Source organism: Podarcis vaucheri (assembly GCF_965113315.1).
Source record: "Podarcis vaucheri genome assembly, chromosome: 2".
Lineage (NCBI taxonomy): Eukaryota > Metazoa > Chordata > Lepidosauria > Squamata > Lacertidae > Podarcis > Podarcis vaucheri.
In genome coordinates, this window is record NC_138760.1 from 97,271,280 (window position 1) to 97,295,239 (window position 23,960).

The 23,960-nt window shown below is 41.9% G+C and overlaps 2 protein-coding genes across 9 annotated transcripts in view; one reads left to right on the forward strand and one right to left on the reverse strand.

The window, feature by feature from the left end:
• Positions 1–18,074, forward strand: part of LOC309525214 (uncharacterized protein) — a 168,122-nt gene extending 150,048 nt beyond the window's left edge. Inside the window, exon 5 of the mRNA XM_082210732.1 lies at positions 18,007–18,074. Coding sequence (XP_082066858.1) covers positions 18,007–18,059 — 53 coding nt within the window. The 3' untranslated portion in view covers positions 18,060–18,074. The remainder of the gene's footprint in view (positions 1–18,006) is intronic.
• Positions 1–23,960, reverse strand: part of ITPR1 (inositol 1,4,5-trisphosphate receptor type 1) — a 217,209-nt gene that overhangs the window by 93,312 nt on the left and 99,937 nt on the right. For 7 of the 8 annotated variants that reach the window (XM_082209117.1, XM_082209121.1, XM_082209120.1 and 4 more), the window contains 15 exons: positions 23,777–23,918; positions 22,830–22,983; positions 20,472–20,659; positions 18,548–18,683; positions 17,443–17,497; positions 14,702–14,867; positions 14,433–14,603; positions 12,823–12,888; positions 11,572–11,709; positions 10,062–10,187; positions 9,070–9,270; positions 7,266–7,517; positions 6,722–6,847; positions 5,694–5,822; positions 863–983 (listed from right to left, as the gene is read on the reverse strand). In XM_082209117.1, coding sequence (XP_082065243.1) covers positions 863–983; positions 5,694–5,822; positions 6,722–6,847; positions 7,266–7,517; positions 9,070–9,270; positions 10,062–10,187; positions 11,572–11,709; positions 12,823–12,888; positions 14,433–14,603; positions 14,702–14,867; positions 17,443–17,497; positions 18,548–18,683; positions 20,472–20,659; positions 22,830–22,983; positions 23,777–23,918 — 2,171 coding nt within the window. The remainder of the gene's footprint in view (positions 1–862; positions 984–5,693; positions 5,823–6,721; positions 6,848–7,265; positions 7,518–9,069; positions 9,271–10,061; positions 10,188–11,571; positions 11,710–12,822; positions 12,889–14,432; positions 14,604–14,701; positions 14,868–17,442; positions 17,498–18,547; positions 18,684–20,471; positions 20,660–22,829; positions 22,984–23,776; positions 23,919–23,960) is intronic. The other variant, XM_082209119.1, reaches the window with a different exon arrangement.

A 23,960-nucleotide genomic window follows, 5' to 3' on the forward strand; every position in this document is an offset into this window, starting at 1 on the left:
AATCAATTGCACCAATATTTACATCACTGATATACATCAATCAGCGCATGAGAAGCCATGCTTAGTATTAGCAAGGGCAAAGAAAAATATTTTGTATGTACCTAGAACATATGTATATTTTGCATACAGCAGCAATTACATGGAAGGACTGTTTTGGTCTATGAAGAACATCCACCAGTAACCAAGGGAGACAAGTCAGCCTGGATAACTGAGTGATAAGGTTAAAAAAAAACAATAACTGCCTAATAAAAAGTCATGGCTTGTACGCATAAAAAATTGTAGAAGGTTTAGAATGGCAAAATAGTGTCATCTAAATATGGAGAGTATTCAAAGTAGGGCATGGCTATTTCATCCCTCATTTATCTGTTTAGTAAGAAAGTCTGTTTGTTCTTTCAAATGGACAAGAGCTTGCCAGGCAACTTCAGGACCACTTTATTAAGTGATGGTACTCCAGATCTGCTTATTATCCCACATGCCTTGGGACTAAGCCAGCCACATCTCAAAAATCAACTAGAAATTGAATATCCCATGTGTGTTGTGTGCCTGATCTCTGTCTTTGTAACCAACAACAGTTCAAATTTTATATTTTATTGGACTTGCTATTATTGCTAAGGGCAGTAAAATTTGAGATTGCACAGAATTTGGCCTGTAAAACTTAAAAGGCTCCTAGGCTCATCAGTACAAATTGTCTCAATAAAAAGTATTACTTGAACCACTATAAAAATAGTGGAGGGAGGGGGAGAAGATGGACCTTGGAGCGCTTTTGCTGCCACTCAACAGGTGTTCTGATAAGTACTGATGTAATATAAAGTAACAGATGTTGCTTATATTATGTTTAAATGCATGCACACAGTTTTCTTACCTACATCTGAAAGTACTCTGATACAGCTTTCCACTGATGCTTTTTGGCTGGGCATGAGCCAGTTGCAGTGATACACTCTGAACACACCTTGCAAGAGCTGCACAAATACAGGCTGGCGAGTCTGAAACAAACACACACACAAGCATAAGTCTGAGGCAGGGGAACAGTTCCGAAAGCTTCTTCTTATATTTGGAGAACTAAGGGGTCTGTCAGGATGCTAAGCAAACTAGTGGGTTTGTTCAGGAGTCCAAAGACACTTTGAAAGCAAAACCACATTGAACTTCTGAGCTACATATGCATTGTAAAATAGTAAAAAGATTGTGACTGATTTAGATGATCAAGTTTAACTAGGACATGCTTAGCGCATGCTAACTTTATAAAGGAAAAGATAGAAAAAACATTTTTCTTTAAGAATTTACAGATAAAAAAAGTAATTAAATTTACAACTGACCAGCAGGTGGCTCTATAACGTTATTAAAACTTAAGGAAGAAGAAAATATTAAAGCTCTATTAAAAGTGTTCCTTAATTATTTCTATATTGATCGTTCTGGAACACAACTTACCATATTTTTCCATGTATATTTTGGGAGGACTCAAAATTAAGAAAATGCACTATACACTATCCGTGTATAAGATGACCCCTTATTTTAAACTTCAAAAATTCAGGAAAAAATATAGTCTTATACACAGAAAAATATGATATATATTTTAAATGTTTCTAAAATCTACATTCCTAGCTCCAGGGTTGAAAGCAACATAAGCAACTGGTGTGGAACAAAGAGATACAGGAATATTTTTCCACTATGGATAGGCTGGATACCCCGAGATTATCAGAATTCTGCTGTGCCAAATCTCACCCATGAATGACATTGCCTAAACCAGTAATATAATTACTGTGTTGTAGAGCAGGAGTAGTAATTGTGTTCAAGCTCTGTATTTTAGCAAGGACTAACAACCCCAAAAGGAAGATTTTCCAGGGATGTGTAGACAAGCCTACCAATGGTAGAACCCCCCCCAAATTAATAAATAGTAATATCTGTTATACCTATTATCTACATCTTAAGCATCTAAACTAGCTAATGGAAGTTGGTGACACTAACACAGAAACTAAAGGAAGATTTTCCAGGGATGTGTAGACAAGCCTACCAATAGTAGAAAAAACCCCCAATTAATAAACAGTAATATCTATTATGCCTATTATCTACATCTTAAGCATCTCAACTAGCTAATGGAGGTTAGTGACACTAACACAGAAACTAAAGCAGTTCAGGAGCTTCCAAAAAGTACCTCTTTTAGTTTGGCAAAGACTGATTGCTGTTATATGGAGAAAGTGTGTAAAAAGCATTGGAGAAAAGAAGGGGGAAACGTATTTTGAAAGAGCATGGGCAGGAAATAAAAGCAGTCATTACCCATAGGAACTAAAACTGTCAGTTACATTAGAGGGAAGTCAATTTAAATACAGCCATCCATGTTATTTCAGGTTAAGCTCAAGCACTCATGGATAGACTTTCAAGACCTCACATCTTCCTCTCTATTTCAACATGGGGACAGTAATGATTTTCCTGGCGTAACTGTGGAAGAAGTCCCTGTATTTCTATGAGATCCATTCACCGGCGCAATCCCAATATAGTTGCATGGACAAATTGATTCCATTTAACCTCTCCAAATGCAATATCTCTCACAATTCTTTCTGGTTTAGATAGAAATGGTTCTACATCCAATGCACAAAGTGATCCACAACAGAGTGTCTGTGGCAGCTGCATATCAGCATATACCCAGCAGATGCATCCCAATTGCTAATCTGCCAGTATTGCTCAAATCCCCAGAATGCAATGAAATCCAAACATAAACCTGGCCAGGTTTTTGAATGAGTTTCCAATAGCCACTGCAAAATGTGAGAACTGAAGCCTTTGGTGGGGGGGGGGGTGTAGAGAATAGTAAACCACCCACAAGGCACCATATGAAAAACTATTTAGAGGACTAATGACAGATACTCGGAAAGTTTCCTCTACTATTAAAGTGTCACTGAATTCAGCCATTCGCTGTTATTGTGACAGGAGCCGATGAGCAGCTGTCAAGGCTGCCACACAGCTCTCTGGAAGGAGGAAAAAGTCAGTCGTGCAAGCAATGGTACACAGGAAGAGAGGGGAAGAATGAGGCTTTCTGCCACCCCCTGCGGATTAGTCTTGAGGGATTATCTGTAGGGTGAGGCGGGGCACATTGATACACCAGCAACATTTCAATTTCGAGAAACGTTATTCGTGTCGTGACATCACTAAAAAGTATCTATACATGTGCGAGTGCAACAGTTGCAACCATGCTGCCCGCCAGTTAGCTGTTGGAGTTTAATGAGAGTAGGTGTGTTTTTAGTGCAGCCAACTAGAAAAGTACGTGAAATGTAAAGTGTTCCAACGCTGTTTTACATCGTTTAGTTAAGATTTAAAAATACCAAAGGTAAGTTATTCCACTCAGTAATCAGGATTCCACGTGATTTTTAAATAAGTTCAGTGGTTTTATTAATAAGTGTTAGCTTTTTGAAAATGTCCATTCGGGCACTTTGATACACTAAGACATGGGGCACATTGATACGTATAAAAGTGCCCCACTAGTGTACAATAGTGCCCCAATATACAAGTTTGCATGAAATCTCTAAACTAGTTATTCTGTTTTCCAAAAGATGAGGATATAAATTTTGATGTTCCCAATCCTGAAAATATAAATGTTGGAGATTTCCTACTCATTAAATTTGAAAAGAAAGAAAACTGTTGTTTACTACGAGGCCAAAGTCATTTCTAAATGTAATATGACCGATTTTCAAATGTTATATCTCAGGAAAAAACCAAGATCTTGTATGTTTGTCTTCCCCACTGTAGAAGATAAGGCAAGCGTTGATTTCAAGGATGTTGTTTTGCAGTTGCCAAAACTGAAGATAAGGCAAGCGTTGATTTCAAGGATGTTGTTTTGCAGTTGCCAAAACTGAAGGGCACATCTCGAACATCATCTCTTTGTACTTTTTCTATTGACTTCAGTGGATATAATGTGCAATAGAAGCTAAACATTAAGTAATTATCTTATTTCTTATAAGCATTTTGTTTAAATTACTATTTTTTGACTATCTAATGTGAGTTCTTATACTTTTTAAAGTTTTTTCAAAGCTTTTTTTTAAATGGATGAGTGTTTGAGGAAAGATTAATATAAGTTTTGATGTTTTGTTAAGAAAACCACAAAGTCTATGATATGTGTGAAACACTGTTAGTTTTGATACATTATTTAGATTTTAAGTAACAAATTGTAAGGCTGATTATGATCCCTCACAATAAAAACTGTTTTTTCATTACATTTTTGTAAATAGTAACCATTCTCATAAAATTTACGCTTTGTATCAAAGTGCCCCATCCAATGTATCAAAGTGCCCCATAGGCAGGGCAGAATGATACAAAACCCATTTTTTACTCGTCATTATATTCTTGTTATCTTCTAACTACAATGGTTCTTTTGATTGCTATTATAATATTGATTAGTTATGTCATGCATAAAGCAACTTTTTTTATTTGACTCATTTTTGTTACATAAAATATGATATTGAATTTTTCTGCATCAATCTGCGCCACCTCACCCTAAGAGTACATTGTTCAGGACTAAGAGGCACGGGTCAACATAAACGTTCCATGAATGTTCACTTTATGTTGGCCCTAATCTTTTTTTATAAAGCTGGGACAGGTGTAGAAAAGGACAATCAAAGTGATTAAGGGCCTAGAGAAATTCACACCAAATATTACAATGTGTAGAGCTTCTCAGTTTACCAGGAGCAAGGTGTTGAGAAAATGGATAGAGAGAAGTCCTCCCCACCCCCTCTTTCATTAATACAGTGGTACCTCGGGTTAAGAACTTAATTCGTTCTGGAGGTCCTTTCTTAACCTGAAACTGTTCTTAACCTGAGGTACCACTTTAGCAAATGGGGCCTCCCGCCACCGCCGTGCAATTTCTTTTCTCATCCTGAAGCAAAGTTCTTAACCTGAGGTATTATTTCTGAGTTAGTGGAGTCTGTAACCTGAAGCGTCTGTAACCCAAGGTACCACTGTACTAGAACTGGGCTCATCCAATGAAGCTAAATTACATTTTTCCTATTTATAGACTACTTAACCATCTGGAGGTTCCAAAGTGAATAGTGGGAGATTTGGAACAGGCAGAATTTTCTGCTACAGGATGTGGTGATAGCCATCCAACTTCAAAAGTGGATGAGACAAGTTCACGGAGGGTTATCAATGGCTACTAGTAACTATGGCTAATATTCTACCTCAGCATGCCTTTGAGTACCAGTTGCTGGGAACAGCAGTATGAGAAGGCTAATGCCTCCCTGGGCTGGTTGTTGGTTTCCCACAGCATATGGTTGCCCGCTATAGGAAACAGAATGCTCAACTTGATAGGCAGCAGTCTCAGCCATGGGGACTGGGGCTATCACAGGAAACATGCATACAGTCTGTATGGAGGGGAAATGTGTCAAATTGTTCCTGTTTTTCAGGGACTTTCCCATACTCCAGCATTACTAAATGAGTACTACAGACGAGCAGGAAGCTCCCACACCTCCACACTTTTAGGGAAACGAGAAAAGACCGAAGCAATGGACTCACTGCTTTTGTAAGGTTCACTGCCGTAAAGTTAACCACAGAGAAACACTATCAGAAGACACCACAGTTTTCAAACTCAAGTTGGTGTTCTAGTCTGATGCACAAATGCTGTTCTGCTTCACAGGTGGAGCAAATAGTAAATAGTAGAGCAAAATATGTTTTCGTGTGGGGGGGGGTGTAAATGATTCCTCTTGGTTACTTACCTGCAGAGTTGTGCTTTGATCTGAGAATGGGGAACTGAAGAAAGTGGTAACTATACTCATCACTATTTCAGTCACATACTTCTCTAATACAGAATCTGCATGCTTCCTGTCACTGGTGTTGTTGCAAGTCTGGAAAACAATTCACATTAAGACAAAACAGAATAAAAACAAAAACAAAACCCTATACTATAATGATAATTCCCCAACAAATGCAAGCTAATATCATTGCGATATGCACTTTCCAAAATACCACAGACTGTACTAGACATAAACTCAAGTGATACATCACTCCTGACAGCAAACTCCTGACAATAACAAGTGATACCAGGACTGTAGTCAAAATTTTGCTACTGACAAATGTGAGATATCTCAATTCTCAAAGGAACTTCAAGGTTTGCAAAAAGAAGCGGGGGAACCTGAGGCAGCAAAAGAAAACAGCCCGTTGAGGACAGAGCGTGTTCTGTGGTCATGGAACAGAAAGTGAAATTGGATTGTGAGGGTGGGAGAGAACAGAATGCTCTCTACTTAAAGGGAGTGGCCAGCTGAAGAGCCAAACAGAAACACTCATTTTAGGAGGGAGAATACTCTGCAACATTTTGTTGTAGGCATCATTTGTACAACACTGTAGCAACATGAACTAAGGCAGAAGTTGCCACAAATTCTAAGGAAGAGACGACGAGTCAAGAGAACAAAGAATTTCCCCCCACCTAATTTCAATTTGCCATACTTTATTTTGTTACAGCTAGAAGCAACCCAAGAGTGAGAAGGACTAAAGCGCTAGGAGCCTTGACTTTGTGAAGAGCCTGCAAGGCATGCGCAGATGTGCTCATACATATAATTAGCTGTGGCCATGCATCATCCTTATCATTGAATCCTATAGCCATGGATGAATGAAAATGTATGAAATTAAGGCAGTGGATATTACTTTCATGAGTGTTAACTATATGATGTGATGTGATCAGCAGTCAGTTATGGGTGTTTTGTGTCACTCAGCTTTTTTAATATTTCCAAATATTGAAAACACTTACCCTGCAGATGTCAACGAGGAAATTCTCAAAGAGCTTCCACATGTGATTGCTTGTATAAATCTCTTTCATTTCAACTTCTGTGTCTACATAGCAATGATTTAGGAAATTTATATAGGCAATTTTAACCTGCAGACAGGAAAACACAGGTGATAAGAAAACCTTAGTAATGGCTGGCCATCTAATTATCTCTAATAATAAAGTTAATTGTTCTGCTGATAACAAGAATAATTTGCAGTGAACAGGATTTAACCCTGCTTCTGTATTCCCCCCTCCCCCAGTATTATAGGGATACTGACAACCACAGTGATGCTAATGCGGCAAAACGATTGTTTTATAGGTAGGTTTTGAATTTATTATAAAGTTCTATACTTAAGAGCTAACTTGGAATCCTTCTGCCGACTTACATAAGCCCCTCTTAGAAACCTTGTCAGGGAGCAGCAGGTCCTTAAATTTGAGTGATAGATAGAAGTGACCAGAGAGTTATTTGGATGAGACTTATGAATGAGAGAAGAAGGGGAAGAAAGGATGATGGACAGAACCTCACCTCAGGTATGCAGTCCTCATGGGTCACCACCCTAACAATGTCATCCAAAGGGAGGAGAGAATTGCACTTGATTTCTGTGTAGACATTTTTGCCCTCAGTGCAAACAGCCAACAGCTCAACTAAATGGATATGATACATCAGAGCACTGTTTTCATCCATCCTGTCCCGTTCTGATCTCATCATCTGCACTAGTGTCTGAAAAGAGGCCCTGTCGTTGTAGAAAACAAGGACATCTTCCCCCGCGTTGACAAGCTGGCAAAAGAATAGCATTATTGTCCCATTAAACATAAAAAACACAGAAAATGTAAAGTAATCAAGTTTTCATATGCACCAACATGCATGCTATCTCTCTCTGACGATTAATGATTTCTACAGCTCTATCAGTGTACAAAGCACTTTACAATGTTTGTTTTGATCGCTTATTTATTTATTTCCTAAATTTATAAGCCACCACTAAAGAACCAGACTGGTGCAAGCAACAAACTTTCAAAACATACACAACTAAAATGTAATGTACACAATTTTAACAAAAGTAAAATTGCGGAAGCAGCAGTCCATAACCAGACTGAGGGTAAAACAGAAAAGAACCAGCTAGTTAATATAATGAAATGATGGGTTAAATCGAAAAGTCTTTCATTTTGCTGCCAGACATTGGTGATGATGACACACAGATTTCTTTAAGGAGAGACTTCCTAATAAAATATTCCTGATTAGCTAACCATTTTGTTATTTTTTTAAAAAAAAAACCCTCCAAAAATGAAGGGGAAATCTGGGTGCGTCCTATGAGGCGAATGCAGGCTTTCGCTGAAGCTTGGAGAGCGAGAGGGGTCGGTGCGCACCGACCCCTCTTGCTCTCCAGGCTTCAGGAAGACATCCGCAGCCTAGGCAGCCCTGTGGTAGGTCCCGCAGGGCTGTCTAGGCTGCGGATAGCAGCCTGCTTCCCGGAGTGCCGGGCGCGCTGAAAGCAGAGCACCCGGCGCTTCAGGAACGCATCCGCAGCCTAGGCAACCCTGCGGGAGGTCCCGCAGGGATGTCTAGGCTGCGGATAGCAGCCTGCCGCCCGGCGAAAGGCGCCCTGAAGCAGAGCGCCCCGCGCACCGGACAGACATCCGCAGCGTGGGGAAGCCCTGCTGGAGTTCCCTGCAGGGCTGTCTAGGCTGTGGGTAGCAGCCTGCCGCCCAGCGCGTGGGGCGCCCTGAAGCAGAGCGCCCCGCGCGCCGGACAGACATCCGCAGTGTGGGGAGCCCTGCAGGAGTTCCCCGCAGGGCTCCCCACACTGCGGATAGCAGCCTGCCGCCCGGCGAGTGGGGCACCCTGAAGCAGAGCGCCCCTCGCGCCGGGCAGACATCGGCCAGCCCCACAAGCTCGGGGGACAGCAGGGAGGCGCAGCGCCTCCATCTCGCTGTTCCTCGACCTGGTTCGGTTTCCCCGACCTGGTTTTGGGGGGCAAATAAAGGGGAAAATTTTTTCCTTTATTTCCCCCCCAAAAAAACTAGGTGCATCCAATGGGATGGAGCATCCTATGGGACGAAAAATACGGTACATATTACTGTACACTGCTCTGATATTTTCTAAGTTAGCAATAGATACATGCTCCCCACCTATGTGGTAATGGCTTGCGTGCAACGCCAGAAAATAAATAATTCAATTCCAACTTTGTTGGAGACAACCCATTGCAATTAATCTGAAGTTTCATAATGCTGACACCTAGGCAGCAGTGCCTGTCCACCAACTAGTTTCTTTTTGCATGGATTTTCCTCAGGCTGATTTTATGCTCACAAATATGTATACACAGCCTTCTCACCTCAGCCATGACCATATCCTGGCACTTCTTAATGAACTTTCCTTCGGCCTTAACAATTGTCTGCAGGAACTTAATGTACTGGACATTCCGTCCATGAGTTTCAATACAGTGCACAAAGTGTTGAACCACCCGCTCATTAATCTCGCTGCAAAGCTGGAAGTTATTCATGAAGATATGTTGCATCGTTACAGCCTCCAGGATCTATTAAAAGGGACAGTAGTAGAGAAAAATGTGAATCCTGACAAAGTCAACACCACAACACTTTGGAAGCTTTTAGGGAATGCATATTAGAGCAGAACAGTAGATTTAGTGCTAACAAACAAACTTCTGAAAGCAAGCTGATGGAAGACGCGTTTGGTCAGAGAAGATTCAGAAATCAGACATTCTGAAACATACTGACACAGAAGTATTTAGAGGATATTTTCCTCTGTCCCTGAACCGCTTGAACTCTCTTTTTCCTTAGAAAACCCCCACAATAGGCCTAACACCATGCCAAAAGCAACTTAGCAGCAATATACTGTGGCCTTCCAGGTACACTACAACTTTCCCTGTTTTTTGCAGTTCCAGTAAAGCAGTAGAAAGAAGAAGAAAAAGGCAGGCTGCACTGTAAGTTGTAGTGCATAAGGAGCATGAGTTGTGCAGGCCTAGTGTACACAATGCAATACATCTCATTCCTTCCAACGTATTACGTATTTCCTCCCCCACCCCACCCCTCCACATACAGAAGCACAATCTCACTACGACACTGGAGAAAGGACACTGTCCTACATGCACCTGAGATCAGCAGAAATAGTTTAGGGGTTAAAGAACAGCCTTGCTGCCTGAGATGACTGTCCCACTCTGTCTAATGAATGGTAGTCCTGCTGAAAATCTGGAAAACTCATGAAAAGGCTGTAAAGTGCCAAGATTTCCACTCTCAAGTAACTCTGGTTACAGCCCCCAATCAGGAAAAGGTTTGCATTCTCTTCTATATTTTTCAGTTAACATCTTACCCCAGGGTTGAGAAACAGATTTATATGCTTGTGGAGCAATGCTTGGTTCTGTTGGTTGCCAGCACAGAAGTTCTGCAGGAATGCATGGGCGAGCTTCATGATCTCCTGCATCCTTGTATCTTCAGCCTGGAATTACAAGGCACAAGTGCTCCAGAATAAATTAAAGTTAAATTGATTTACGAGGTGCTTAAGCAAACTGACCAGTCTGCTCAGTTCTAATTTCAAAATACCAGTATTCCTATTCCCTTTTTAAAGCATGCTGCAAACTGGGATAAATTGGGGTGGGGGAGGGAAGAGAGAGAGATTAAGTTTTTAAAGGCTCTGTAATGTTTACATGGGGATGCGGGTGGTGCTGTGGTCTAAACCACAGAGCCTAGGGCTTGCCGATCAGAAGGTCGGCGGTTTGAATCCCCACAAAGGGGTAAGCTCCCATTGCTCGGTCCCAGCTCCTGCCCACCTAGCAGTTCGAAAGCACGTCAAAGTGCAAGTAGATAAATAGGTACTGCTCTGGTGGGAAGGTAAATGGCGTTTCCGTACACTGCTCTGGTTTCACCAGAAGCGGCTTAGTCATGCTGGCCACATGACCTGGAAAAACTGTCTGAGGACAAATGTCAGCTCCCTCGGTCAGTAAAGCGAGATAAGCGCCGCAACCCCAGAGTCATTCACAACTAAACTTAGCTGTCAGGGGTCCTTTACCTTTACCTTTACATCTTAAGCAGTGTGTCAAATTAGGATTAGGATCTATAACAATATGCCTTGAAATATCAGCCAGAACTAGTTGCATTATTTTTATTTTTCTGCTTAACTAAAATACTTGTAGGGCTGCTATGTTTGCTTCCCTCCTGCTTTACCCCCCTCCCCAAATTTATGAGTCCAGACTCTTTGCCTAAGGAGGCACAAATCTCCTTCCTTCTCAATTTCTCCAGCACAATGCTTATCTTTGTGTAGACTAGAAGACTAAAAATGGAATACATATGCTCCCCCCCTCCATTCTGAACTACAGCAACATGTGCCTCCATTATCTTCATCTGACTGACCATTCTGGAAGCAGATATAGCATATTGCCCTTTTATAAGGACATTTAAAGCAGGTAAGCCAAATTGTTGCTGTGACTTAGAATAATGACCACTGTGTGAACTATACAGCTTCAATTTGCCTTTCCACAGTAAAAAGGTTTGGAAAGTCTTCAGCTGACTTATGAAGAATTTGTACAAGAGAAACTCAGAAACCTTGGGGGCACCTTCATAGTGTTATGCCTAGTGCCTCCTTGAGACAGCCAGGAAAGACTATATAAACCTTAGTTCCTATTTTGTTCGTCCTTGCAATAATTAATGTATGAAACTGCTTCAATAAACCCAGAACAAATGAATTATTCCTTAAGACATGAATATTTAGCAACCGCTCCTTTGATGTTCAATGCAACTTGTAAGAGACAACTTTTAGGAAGATCTAAAGACACTTTAGTGGTTTGTTAATGGATTGTAAAGTAACTGATGCATGCAAACCTCACTTTCTCATACGGGATCTGTAAGAGCTCCAGGACCACAGTGTGAGCTCCCATGTTTCGGAGCAACCTTTGTTGCTGCTTCCGGCTTTTCCTGACCAAGATGCTTTCTTGTACACAAAGCTTGCTAAGTCGAAGCAAAATCTGCAGAAACACATTTCATTTAGAGCCAGATGACATACTAATGGTCCGTCCCCGTCCCCCCCCCCCCCCAGACAGGCTGGAGGAAAAGCTCGCTTTCAACAGATCACAGAATAACATTAAACAAGCAGAGTGAAATTAAGGAGATAAAGACAAAAACGTGTACACCATGTTGCATGCAACTGACAGAGCAATTACATTTTGGATGACATGTATTGCACCATGCATGTATAGGAAACTGGCACTGGCTAAGGTATCTTGGCTTTCCTTTACCAAGGAAAATGAGTGTCAGCCTTTTAGTGCTACAATGACAAGTCTTCTGGTGTCTTCCAGATGTTTCAGACTACAACTCCTGTTGGCCTGCTGACTGGAGTTAATGGGAGATTCAATCTAAAACACTTGTAGATGGGGGGAGGGGAGAGGGTGGTTTACACAATACCAGGCAAAACTCTCATGTCAGTAAGTATTATTTCCAGTGTATAGGGGTCAAGCCTTCTTTGCATCACACAACTTCCTTGCCCTTTCCAAAAGGACCAAAAGAAGCAGAATGCTATGGACAAAGTTGATTCTTTTTGCCTAATTTATACCTCATGTAGCTTTTCTGTTTTCTTTCATTCACACACAACCCTGAATATAACCCTAGAATTAATGTTAAGACTGAAAGACTGTCCATGGAAATTATACAACAATGTTGCATAAGGTTTTTCTTCCTTTCCTTCTAAAAACCAGTGGTAAATCTGTGTAGATTATTTTAAAGCTCACACTTTGAGTACATTTTAGTGCATGCATTATATAAACCATTAACACATACATTAACTGTCCGTACTTCATTAGTCTAGTCCATAGCACTATGAGAGTTTAATGATTTTGTTAAACCAAGTTATTATAAATACTATACACCCAGGTGCCATGATCCAACAACTCATTTGGCATACAAAGGCTCCAGTATACGCACAGAGTTCTTTGCGTGCAGTGGCCTATTATCTTCTAGGAGGCAAGGAATATTCCATATTCAGACAGGTAAAGGTGCATGGTATATATTCATAGCATTCCTCAACTCATAGAAAAGAAGAAGAAGGCAAAAGTACTGGGCAGCTGGGAAAGGATGAGTCTTACCTCTTTGACCACCCTGTAATTATAGCTACTAGTGCTTTCGGGTTTCCGTGATTTGCTGTGGCCTTCCTAGGGGACAAGCAAGATTTATTAATTTATTACATTCCCCTCCTCTCCACCCCCATTTCTGGTGATCATTAGTACAAATTTTAGCAGCTATTTCACACCAAAAACTCTCCAGAAGTTTTAAAACTTCTACCAACCTTTCTCTCTTCACCAATATTCAGTTTTAACACAAACTTAACAGCGGTGTTGTCGGAACACACCTGGGGGGCACATGCAGCCCCCAGAATGAGACAGACCTCTCCGGGCGTCTTCCTGATGAAGCCCAGCCCGGGACATTCACAAATCAGTTCTGCTGCGCGCCAGCGACACATATCAAAAGACATGTGCACACTCACTCAGCAGAGTAGAGCAGAAATGATTGTGGAGTGTGAGTGTAGCATTATAAGTGATTTATTAAGCAATATATACAGGACAAAGCAACCATGGCGTCCTCTCACTTCTTCTCCAAAAGAGAGAGAGAAAGAAAGTACAAAAGTACAGTACAGCAGAAGAGAGATAAGACTGACTTCCGTTCTCACACTTTCCAAGCCTAAAAAGTAAACACTGACATGTGATGTAACAATCACACATCCAGCAACGGAGGAGTGAAATGCTAACAGGTATTTTATAGTGAATCTTCACAAATTATCTAGTCACACACTCGTGCTATTTACCTATGGCATTTATATCCACCCCACCCCCCAATTCCTTTAAATGGATAATTCTTATAGCAGCACAATAATATAACTGCAGCATTTTAAAAAAATACTAGTTACATTAAAGGCACAGTATGATTAGTGGTACTGTTTGCAAGTAAACAGTGAGGAGATATTACACATATGTACACTGTGTTATTGGTCTTTTATTCTAAATTTTACTTTAATGTGAATAGCTATGGAAGAGGTGGTTGAGGCATAGGGACAGGGGACGGGACGGAGGTTAGAGGATGCATATATAACATGATGAATGGAACAAAAAAGGAGACAATCAGATTTTAGCGTTAAAAGCAGCTGGGAAACAGACCAAGAAACCTCTTAGAGGAAGTCTTCAGGATTCCCATGAATTAAAAATGAATAAATATGTAAATGTAGCTTTAATAATATATTGCACAAACATGAACAACTATACAACTGGCCGGGAGCAGGGGGAATAAACATAAACTGTGGAAAGAGAAAACAGCAACAACAACAACAAAGGTGTAAGAAGACGCTGAGAGGGGTGGGAGGAGAAGAGAGGGAAATCAAAATGATAAAACTATGATTCTAGCATAACTTTGCTAAAGTCTTTTAGAACTTATGTTTAAAATATAATACTTTTAAGGTTGTGTACAACATGGAAATGTTATTCATGTTAATCAACCCAGTCAACCTTCACAAAAGCCATCTGAGTTAGGCAATGACATTGTTCAGGAGCAGAGGGCAGCACACAAAATGAAGACTGCAAGAAAGCAATTTGCCCCAAAGCCACCATTACTGTATATATCTTCAGGCTGAGATGAAATTTGTACTCTCCTGCTCTTGACCACTACATTACACCGGCAATGCAACAAAGACAAAAGCTATTCTTACCTCCTTTTTCTTATGTTCATTCTCTCCTGTCGTTACATCCATCGTTTCATCAGGTCCCTGGCCTTTGTACACCCAGAGTTCAGATTTTTCCACAATTGATCTCAACTGATCCAAATCTTGTTTTATCTGCTTGTAGTTGTCCACATCTTGGCTGGTGACAAGCAGTTGGACCTTACATGAATTGCAATCCATTAGTTGCATAACACCCTTGCATCACCACACAAATTTAGAGTGAAAGTGTGGACGGTATAGAACACCACTACATTTACCTGTTTAAAGGCCTGAAGGACTTCTTGCCTCTGACTAAAGTGCCTAAAGAGTAGCTGAAGGGCTCCAGACACGAGAGGAGGGTAGTCGTGCATTGTTAAATGGAGTAATACTCTAAGGAAAGTTCTGCCACCATGATCATCCAAATCTAGCGGTGTATTCTCTTCACTGAAAATAATAAAAATATATAGAGTAAAATTGGGGTGGGGGGTGGGGATGGGGAGGAAATGGTTCCACTCAAGAACTTCCAGGCAGCTTCCATAACTGTGTTAGTTTATCTGATGTTGGTAGAGGAACCAGAAACCACCACAAATTCAAATTCAAATACAGTGGTACCTAGGTTTTCGAACATCTCCATTGACGAACATGCCTTGGAAGTCGAACAAGTCATGCAGCTTCCGCTGAGTGTAAGATCCTGAGGCCTAGCTGTCGGTTATTAAGTTTTCGGTTTTCGAACGTTTCAGAACTTGAACAGTCTTCCAGAACGGATTACGTTCGAAAGCTGAGGTATCACTGTACAATGTAAGCTACCAGTGGCAATGGAGGGAGGGCACCCTTTTTCATATTAGAATCATAAAACTGTGGAGTTGGATGGGACCCAGAGGATCATCTAGTCCCATGGTTCCCAACATGGGGCACACGCCCCACAGGAGGGCAATTTGATAGCTTTTTTAGACCAAGTTAATGGTCTTTTAGGCTTCCACCATATGAATAGGAGTTCACTTTTTGAATAATAAAAATTATATGTCACCGGGGGGGGGGGGATCAGGATTTTAGAGATGCTTAGGTGGGGCATGGCCCAAAAAAGGTTGGGAACCACTGATTTAGTCCAACTCCCTGTAATGCAGCAATCTCACCAACTCACCACCACAATCTCAGCACTGCAAGCACTTCACCTCCTCATTTGTTCTCTTAGCAACACCCTAAAAACGTATTTACCTTTCTCTAGTTAATCTAGACCAAGGTGGGAGATTTGTGGCTTTTCAGATGTTTCTGGACTCCCAACTCTTATGAACCCCAACAAGCATGGCCAGTGATCAGGGATGATGGGAGTTGTAGTCTAGCAACATCCATGATATCGACACTTGTCAGAGCTGCTTCAAGATCCTAGCTCACAGAGGATCACGCTAGCCAGCGGTTACTTAGTAAAAGTCTTTATTGAATTACAGTTTCCATTCTCAAGCTGCTGCGTGCCACTCTACGTCTTATGGGTTAGACCGGCGAAGCTCCGTCTGAGTCCCCGCCTCCTGTACACCAACTTAATACCCTAGCCTTACTCCACCTTTTCCGCCTGACCGTTCTTCTCTGGGTCCCTCTGCCCCCCGTGGTCTCTTCCTTTCTGGACGCTTCTGACGCTGACCCCCCGGATCCTTCTGTCTCCTTGCGTCGGGCTTTAGGACCTGGCTCCCTTTCCGGGCTGCTTACTGCTCCACCTTCCTGTGTATTTGAACTTGGCGCGCGCGCCCAACCTTCCACTTGCCGCCTGACCGTTTCCTCCCTCCCCGATGGAGGTGTGGCCACTCCTGACTCATGCCCTCCCTCCTGCTGCGAGCTGCCAGAACTCGGTACCTGGTGCCCTTCCTCTCCACTACGTTCTGTTGGTGATGCTGGCCCCGATTTCCAACTGCTGCTCTCTGAGCCCCCTCTGGACCCTTCTTCCTGGGGTGTCCCCCTAAGCTCCCCCCTTGCTCTGGCCACTGGCGCTCCTTCCTGTGAATCTTCTGATTCACTGGAAAGACTCGGAGATCTCGGGTCGTCGTCATCACTCATCTTTTCTTCTGCCTCCTCCCCCTCGCTCTCTGTTTCCTCCCTTGCCCTCGCCTCTGCTCCTGAACCCCTGACAACACTTTTTAAAAAAGAGCAGCCCTCATCATAGTCACTCTTTCTCTAGGCTTCCCTCCACAGCTAACACCTTGGATTCTGCAAAGTCTTTGCCCCTTTTGCCATTCTGAAAACATTATTTCTTAAAAAGTTATTTTCCCCCTAATGGCCTTTAAAATATTTCCTGCATTTCAGCAAACACTAACAAGGCTGTCCGACCCGGCAGTGCTACCCAATCATTGGCAAACTCTCCTCCTCCCATCAGTTAAAAGAGTATTTCTTTGATTTACATTCTTCTTCGTTTTAGGAGTACGTATCTATCCCATTAAATATTCTGGGTGACATTTAGCAATGACTGCTTGCTTGCACCACCAAAATCTGTTGTACAACAGGACATCCAGTTTTTATTCTTTCCCCTCCAGCCCCTACATGCCCCCTACATCGGTTCCAGGGGGTCCCCCCCCCATGCTACTGGGCAGATTCTGGAGTTGCACAGGGAGCTGAAGCAGGGAGGAGAGAAATGAGATGTCTCGTTGAACAAGCAGCTGCTATACTGTATCACACCCCTGTTCTGCTGTATGATATTCTTAACACCCACACACCCCACAAACAGACACCCCAAACCCACTGTGTGTGCAGGGGAGGGGGACAGACAATGCGGTCATGAAACCATAGCTGCAAGAATACAGTTTACATCCCCGATCTGCCCTCTTGTTTAGTAAGTACCTTAGGAAACATACATGGATAATTCTTTTAACTCATTCATGGTAATTAAAGTAACAATTAATGTATGAGCAAATGGATACATGAATGATTAGTGCAAGTGGCTTGCTCCTCTGAAGAACTGTGACCTGCAACTGTCCAGAAGCAGTTTCACATACAGTTCAGAACAGACAAATGCAAATCACAATAGTTTACTTTCCTGCCTCCAAATATCCCTTCTGCTTGCTCTTCAATGTGTTCAAAGTCAAGAGCTCCTGTAAAGGAAAACAAACAGTTTTGTCTTCTATGCCAAGCCAAGCTGAAAATATAGCTTAAAATTCATTAAGGGGAGCAGAGGAAGCAAGCTACCATTCTTTCCATCACAGAAACTACACTGTAAGAATTCTCTGCTGAAAGGCAAGAAAATCCTCTGTGAAAGAAGATCCAAAAGGTTGTTTTTCGATTGTATAATTGTATAAATTATATTGTATTGTGTGCATTCAAACTTATGCCTGCATCCATACACAAACACGCAATATTTAAAGGCAGCCTTGGATTTTTCCAGAAGAATAGTATAGCAATTTATGCAGCCTCCACCTTACATAGTTTCAAAGGGAACTTATGTCTTCCATAGTGTGAGACTGTGCACATATGATTTCTTTATTAAACTTTCTTTTTGGAAATAAAAGTTTAAAAATGAAACAAATAGTGCAAAGGATAAGCTCAATAACTATGCATACTGATAATCTTTGTACTTTCTTTCTCCTTTGTATTCTCTTCACAGGGTTTTCTTTACAGAAATTTTCCTCACAGGGTTCAGGATGTGGAGGTAAATAATGAAGTCCACAACCTAGAGCAGTGTTTCCCAAAATTAATAAAGTCATTATAGTTTGGTAGCATATTATTGTATCTTGCTTAATTAAAAAACACCCACATGGACAATGGAATGGCTGTTTTTCTACTTTTATTCACAAATGGTTCAATTAGTCATTATTGAGGGAATATACCAAATGGCACATTGGGATGCGGGTGGCGCTGTGGGTTAAACCACAGAGCCTAGGACTTGCTGATCAGAAGGTTGGCGGTTCGAATCCCTGCGACGGGGTGTGCTCCCGTTGCTCGGTCCCTGCTCCTGCCAACCTAGCAGTTCGAAAGCACGTCAAAGTGCAAGTAGATAAATAGGTACCACTCCGGCAGGAAGGTAAATGGCGTTTCTGTGCACTGCTCTGGTGAGGGGTCCCTTTACCTTTACCTTTACCAAGTGGCACATACCAGCACCTAAGAAAATTTTTACAGCACTTTTAAGAGAACATGTTGTAACTGACCTGGTACATTTGGCATTTCTTGGTTATTGCTTCCTGTTGGTGAATCAGGTGTCTGAGCATTGCTTTCATCAAACTCATGTTTAAATATGCACAGAAGGCACGAGATTCTATAATCCAATCTCACATTCAAAATGAACTGATGATTCCATAGTGTTTTTAAAAAGAAGAAGAAAGAAGAAGATTCAATAGCACAACTCATTACCTCCCCCTTTTGCGTTTTTAAAAGCAAGGACCTTCCCTTTCACATGCTTAAAGCATGCATTTAAAACAGTGGCGTAGCATGGGTTGTCAGCACCCGGGGCAAGGCAAGTAATTTGTGCCCCCTAACCCGTGGATTTGCGCCCCCTAACCCTAACCCCCAGATGTTGCGCCCAGTGAGGCCGGCCCCCCCTGCACCCCCCACGCTACGCCACTGATTTAAAATATATTAGATATTGAAAGTAATTCCTGCCATGAAAACCAAAATCTACCGGTCTAGTTTGTATTATATATCATAGATGCATATTGTGTCTAGACAAAAGCACACACAAAACAAAACACAAAACACCTTTTTCAAAACAACACAATATATCAGATGTTTCCCTGTTGTAGCTAAGTAAAAATAAGAAGAAGAAGAAGAAGAAGAAGAAGAAGAAGAAGAAGAAGAAGAGAAGAGTTTGGATTTGATATCCCGCCTTTCACTCCCTTTAAGGAGTCTCAAAGCGGCTAACATTCTCCTTTCCCTTCCTCCCCCACAACAAACACTCTGTGAGGTGAGTGGGGCTGAGAGACTTCAGAGAAGTGTGACTAGCCCAATGTCACCCAGCAGCTGCATGTGGAGGAGCGGAGACGCGAACCCGGTTCCCCAGATTACGAGACTACCGCTCTTAACCACTACACCACACTGGCTCTCAAGAAGATGGTCATTCTGGCTTTTCCTGTTTTAATTCACATTAATTCACATTTTCCTGTTTTAATTCACATTAAAGTCACAGCATCAGTCAGTACTACCCTGTCAGTTCATGCTTATACATTTCGGTAAGTTAACTAATAAATCTGTATAAGCATAACTGAGGAACGAAAGGAACAGCCTTGCTCATGAAGCCCAGTTCTGTGCATCCTAACTGTCAGCAGCTCCTCAGGGTTTTGACCAGAGAATTCCCTTTATTGTCACCTGTGACCTGATGTTTTAGCTGCAGAATGCCAGAAAATGAACCTGAGGCCTTCCACTTTCAAAAAAATGTACTTTATCCACTGAACTACAGTCCCTTCCTCATGGCATTTATCTAAGAGTAGCACAGGCTACAGAGCAGACACAAAAAGTTTCAGCTTCCTTCTAATTTATAATATATTTTTTCAGTAGTTATCCCAGGGCTATGCACTCTGACCCAGAAACCTTGCCCCAGTTGGGTTGATGACAATGCACAGCACACTGAATGTCAGGCAGCCTGTTGCAAAGCCGTAGCCTTCAAAATAGGATCTGCAGTGGAACTGAAACGAAGCCTTGGAAATACTGTCATGGGAGCACGCAGCTTTCTGAACACCTCCATTGGATTGCTCTGCTCCAACTCTCCTGAACAATGTCTGTATTTCAATCTGACTGCTCAATGTTTTATAGGAGCTGGGTTATTTGTAGTTACCTTGCACGCAAAAGTTTTTAAGTATGTAACTGGTTTAAATGAGGGCATGGGTTAAACATCTGCAACTGTTCACAATTAGTAGTTGTTGTTAATACTTGCAACAATGTTTATTAATTCTTTTTCTAATGATTTTTTTTTAAAAAAATAAAGCTTACACGCAATCCATCCAGTGAAAAAATTATTCATTTCTAATTCTGTCTAAAAGAGAACAATGGTCTAGAATGAAAAATCCCCAAACAACTTAAGCGTGACAGTACAGCTCTTGCGTCAATATAGTTTTCTAAGCTATGTCACCTGAAGTATACCTGAAGTATCTCAATGATTTTCAGCTTGGTGTCCATTACCAGGATGTCTTCTTTCTCAGGTTCAACCTGTTTCACGTTACCTTCTGGGGCAGCAGCAAGAGGAGTCATGGGCAAGAACCCTCCACCCCTGAGCACAACTTGGGTCATCAGCTCCCCAACACCGTGGATAGATCTCATCACATTGCTCCCTTCAGAGAGACAATACAGGATAAAGTTTTGTAATACAGTAATTAAGTTAAGACCTGTCTCAGCATTACCTGTCTCAGCCTATTACACACATTACTGTATAGCGTAATCAGATTTAATGTGTACCTGCTGCTTATCTATCGGATGCAACATGTGCAACCTACAAACTGCAGAAATAATGTATTTGTGGTATTCTGCTATTTATTAAAATGCTGTGAGATCGCCCTTCATCTGCAGTGATACAAAATGGGCATGCAAAGGCAGAGAAAAATAAAACAAACAAATCCGATATAATACAATTAAGGATACAACATTGTTATAAAAAAATCTACATGCTGTGAAATAGGCAACACCTTCCACACTTACAGAAAGTAGCAGGAACTGTGTTGTACGAAGCAATTTCTATTCCAAGTTGTAGTTATAACTTTAAGAATTGGGACCTGTTTTTTCCCCCTCCTCTCCAACTCTTTCTCCTTGTGTGACATACTTTTACACTGCAAGCCTAAGGGCAGGGACTGCCTTACTAGCGATTTTTGTAAGGTGCACTGAAAGCCTTTTCAGTGGGGCACCAATGCATTAATTAAAGAAACAAACCCTACCGCTAGATCATATTGAGGGGAAATCCACATATTACATGCAGCATGGGAGTTGCCCCCAAAATTTGCATCCTTATACTTTATTCTTCCTCTCCCCTGACCATGTGAAACAATGGCAGAAGGAATGGATCTTTACCTGCCTCTCCTGTCCCATACTATGCACTTCAAAAATCTGCTCCAGAGGTTCCTTCAGCCCTCCGGAGCAGATTTTGAGATTACATGGAGGGCTGCTGGGGATGGGGAAGAGCAAGGTAAAAATATGTTGCATGAGTGGAAGTCCATTCCATTGCATACATTCTGTACATTTGTGTACAGATAGTGTTGGATGCATCCCACTGATAACATTTGGGAACAGATGCAAGCCAGGTATAAATGAGATGCTGAAGGTTGCACAACAGGTATAAATGAGATGGCATGCATTTTGTGCCACCAGCTCATATGCTCAGTCCACGTTCCATCATGCAGTTGCAAGCTCATGAGCACATGCACATGTTAATAATGTGCATAGACAAGGTTGGGTGATAGCAGTTTTTCAATATCACCAGCCAAACATCACGGTCTGGCAATGTGCTGCAATGTTGAAAAAACAAGTCACATTGGCCTCAGCCTGTGAGGTGCTGGGTGCAATTGCCACAGCAATCATCACGGGTGCTGAGGCAGTTTCACCCCAGCGCCTGGCCGTAGCGGGCTGGGAAAACACAGCTTGTTTGTATGGCTCAGCTGGGGCGTGGGAGGGCTGAGCCATCCCTGGTGCTCCCCGCTCATGGACAAGTGGGAAAAGTACCAGGTATTTCTTGTGCGGCTCTGCCAGGGATGGGGAAGGCTCCCCATCTCTGGCAGAGCCATCCCCGGTGCTCTCCCCATTTGGATGGGAGCCAGTGCCGGGCTGGGGTATCAGCTCAGCTGAGGGGAGCAGCAGCTGCACACTTCTCAGCCAAGCACTTTAAAGATGCAGAGGGAGGAACAAGCTGTACTGGCGCCTCGTGGATGCAGCTTTTTTCTCCCTCTGTGCAGTATGATATATGATGATATATCGCTACTGAAACCACCACCGCTCCTAAGCCCCTCTGCTAGCAATGCTCACTGGAGGAAGTTACTAGTAGAGAGACTCAGGCGCGGTGGCAATTTCACCAGTGATATAGCTGACATTGTGGTCTGCTCCTCATTCCGGTCCTGGGCGATATATTGATATGGATACTGTTTCTTTAGCTAGCACAGCCTGAGAGCAAAGGAGAAGCCATGTGAAAAATGCAGAAGCCATGTGAAACTCAAACTCCTGTGAGTATTGTCTGCAACCCAGAGCAACAAACTACCACCATCATTAGCCAGAGGAACCTTGTCAAATATGGATGGAATATTAGGTGTTCCCCACACCTGACTTTCATGAAAAGAGGCCTCCATGATAGGAGTCAGCTTTCTCAGGAGGAACAGTGCTAGACAGCCTATCTTTTACAATTTACAAGCCTGCTTCCCCCACTCCTTGACGCAGGGTGACAAAAACAAATGGCACCGACAGAGACCAATCATTCTTCAACAGCATGTTTTTCTTCCTCTATGCCCCCATGGCCATTCATACCTTTACTCTCTTCTCCTTTTGCAACCTTTGTGATAGGAAAGATTGTAGCAACATGGACACAGTCCAAAATAGCTAGGAGGATTTTTGTTAGCCTCAGCAGGTCACAGAAATTGTAGAAGCCAAAATAGATCAGGTTTCGGGCCAAGTTCACCACCTATTGTTTTAAAAAGAAACAAAAAATGGTTTGTTACAATCTCTATGATATGTACCAAAGCACCTGAATATTGACTTTCTGGCACCCACTATTCAAAGGATCTGCACAGAGCCAGTGTGGTACGCTGGTAGACTTCAACCGTGGAGATGAAGCTCAGTGGAAGATCTCGGGCTAGTTACTAATTCTAAGCCTATCTCAATTGACTGGGCCACTGGGAGCATTAAAAGTTGGTAACACCCTGAATTACCACCCTGAGCTGCTTGGAGGAACAGGATGCAACTATCCTTTATTTTTCAGAATATATAATCATAACACACCATGCTGTATCACTTCACTATACCTTGTAGTCATAAACATAATTTTTTGTATTTCAATAAGCATTCTAATGTGTTTCACTGCATATACAGATGTATTATATATAGAAACTGAATATTCTGGATTTAAATCTGCTAGTTCATATTTTTCATGTTTTTTACCATTGATTTTTGGACACCAGCCTAAGGCAGTGCTTTTTCAGGGAGCTTTTCTCAGTATTTCGTAACAGATCTCCTGCAATCGTTTCTGTGGGCTTTTCTGCTTTTTAATGACTTGCTATTCTTTTTGGTCTTTTTTGTATAGTTTCACTTGTTATTGTTGTGCTTTGCCTGTCTTAGTGTAAGGAAGTTTCATCTGTTGATACTATTAGTCCAACTATGTGGGCAATTTAGGATTAGCTCCAGCGTGAGTTAGCATCTACCGTACTCAGAGGTTTTACAACTCAGCATTATTTAAAAAGAAAAGAAAATATATTTACCTCAAAGGTGAGTTTATTTTTTTCTTTGTCAGAGAAAGGAAATCTCTGACAGACAACATCTCTTAAATATTCCTCAACAAAGTCCATGGTTTGTGCAAACCGCTCCTTGATTTCATCTTTGGAAGTTCCACTGCTATCATAGCTGAAGAAATGAAACAAAAAAACTTCAAATGGGTGAATGCCA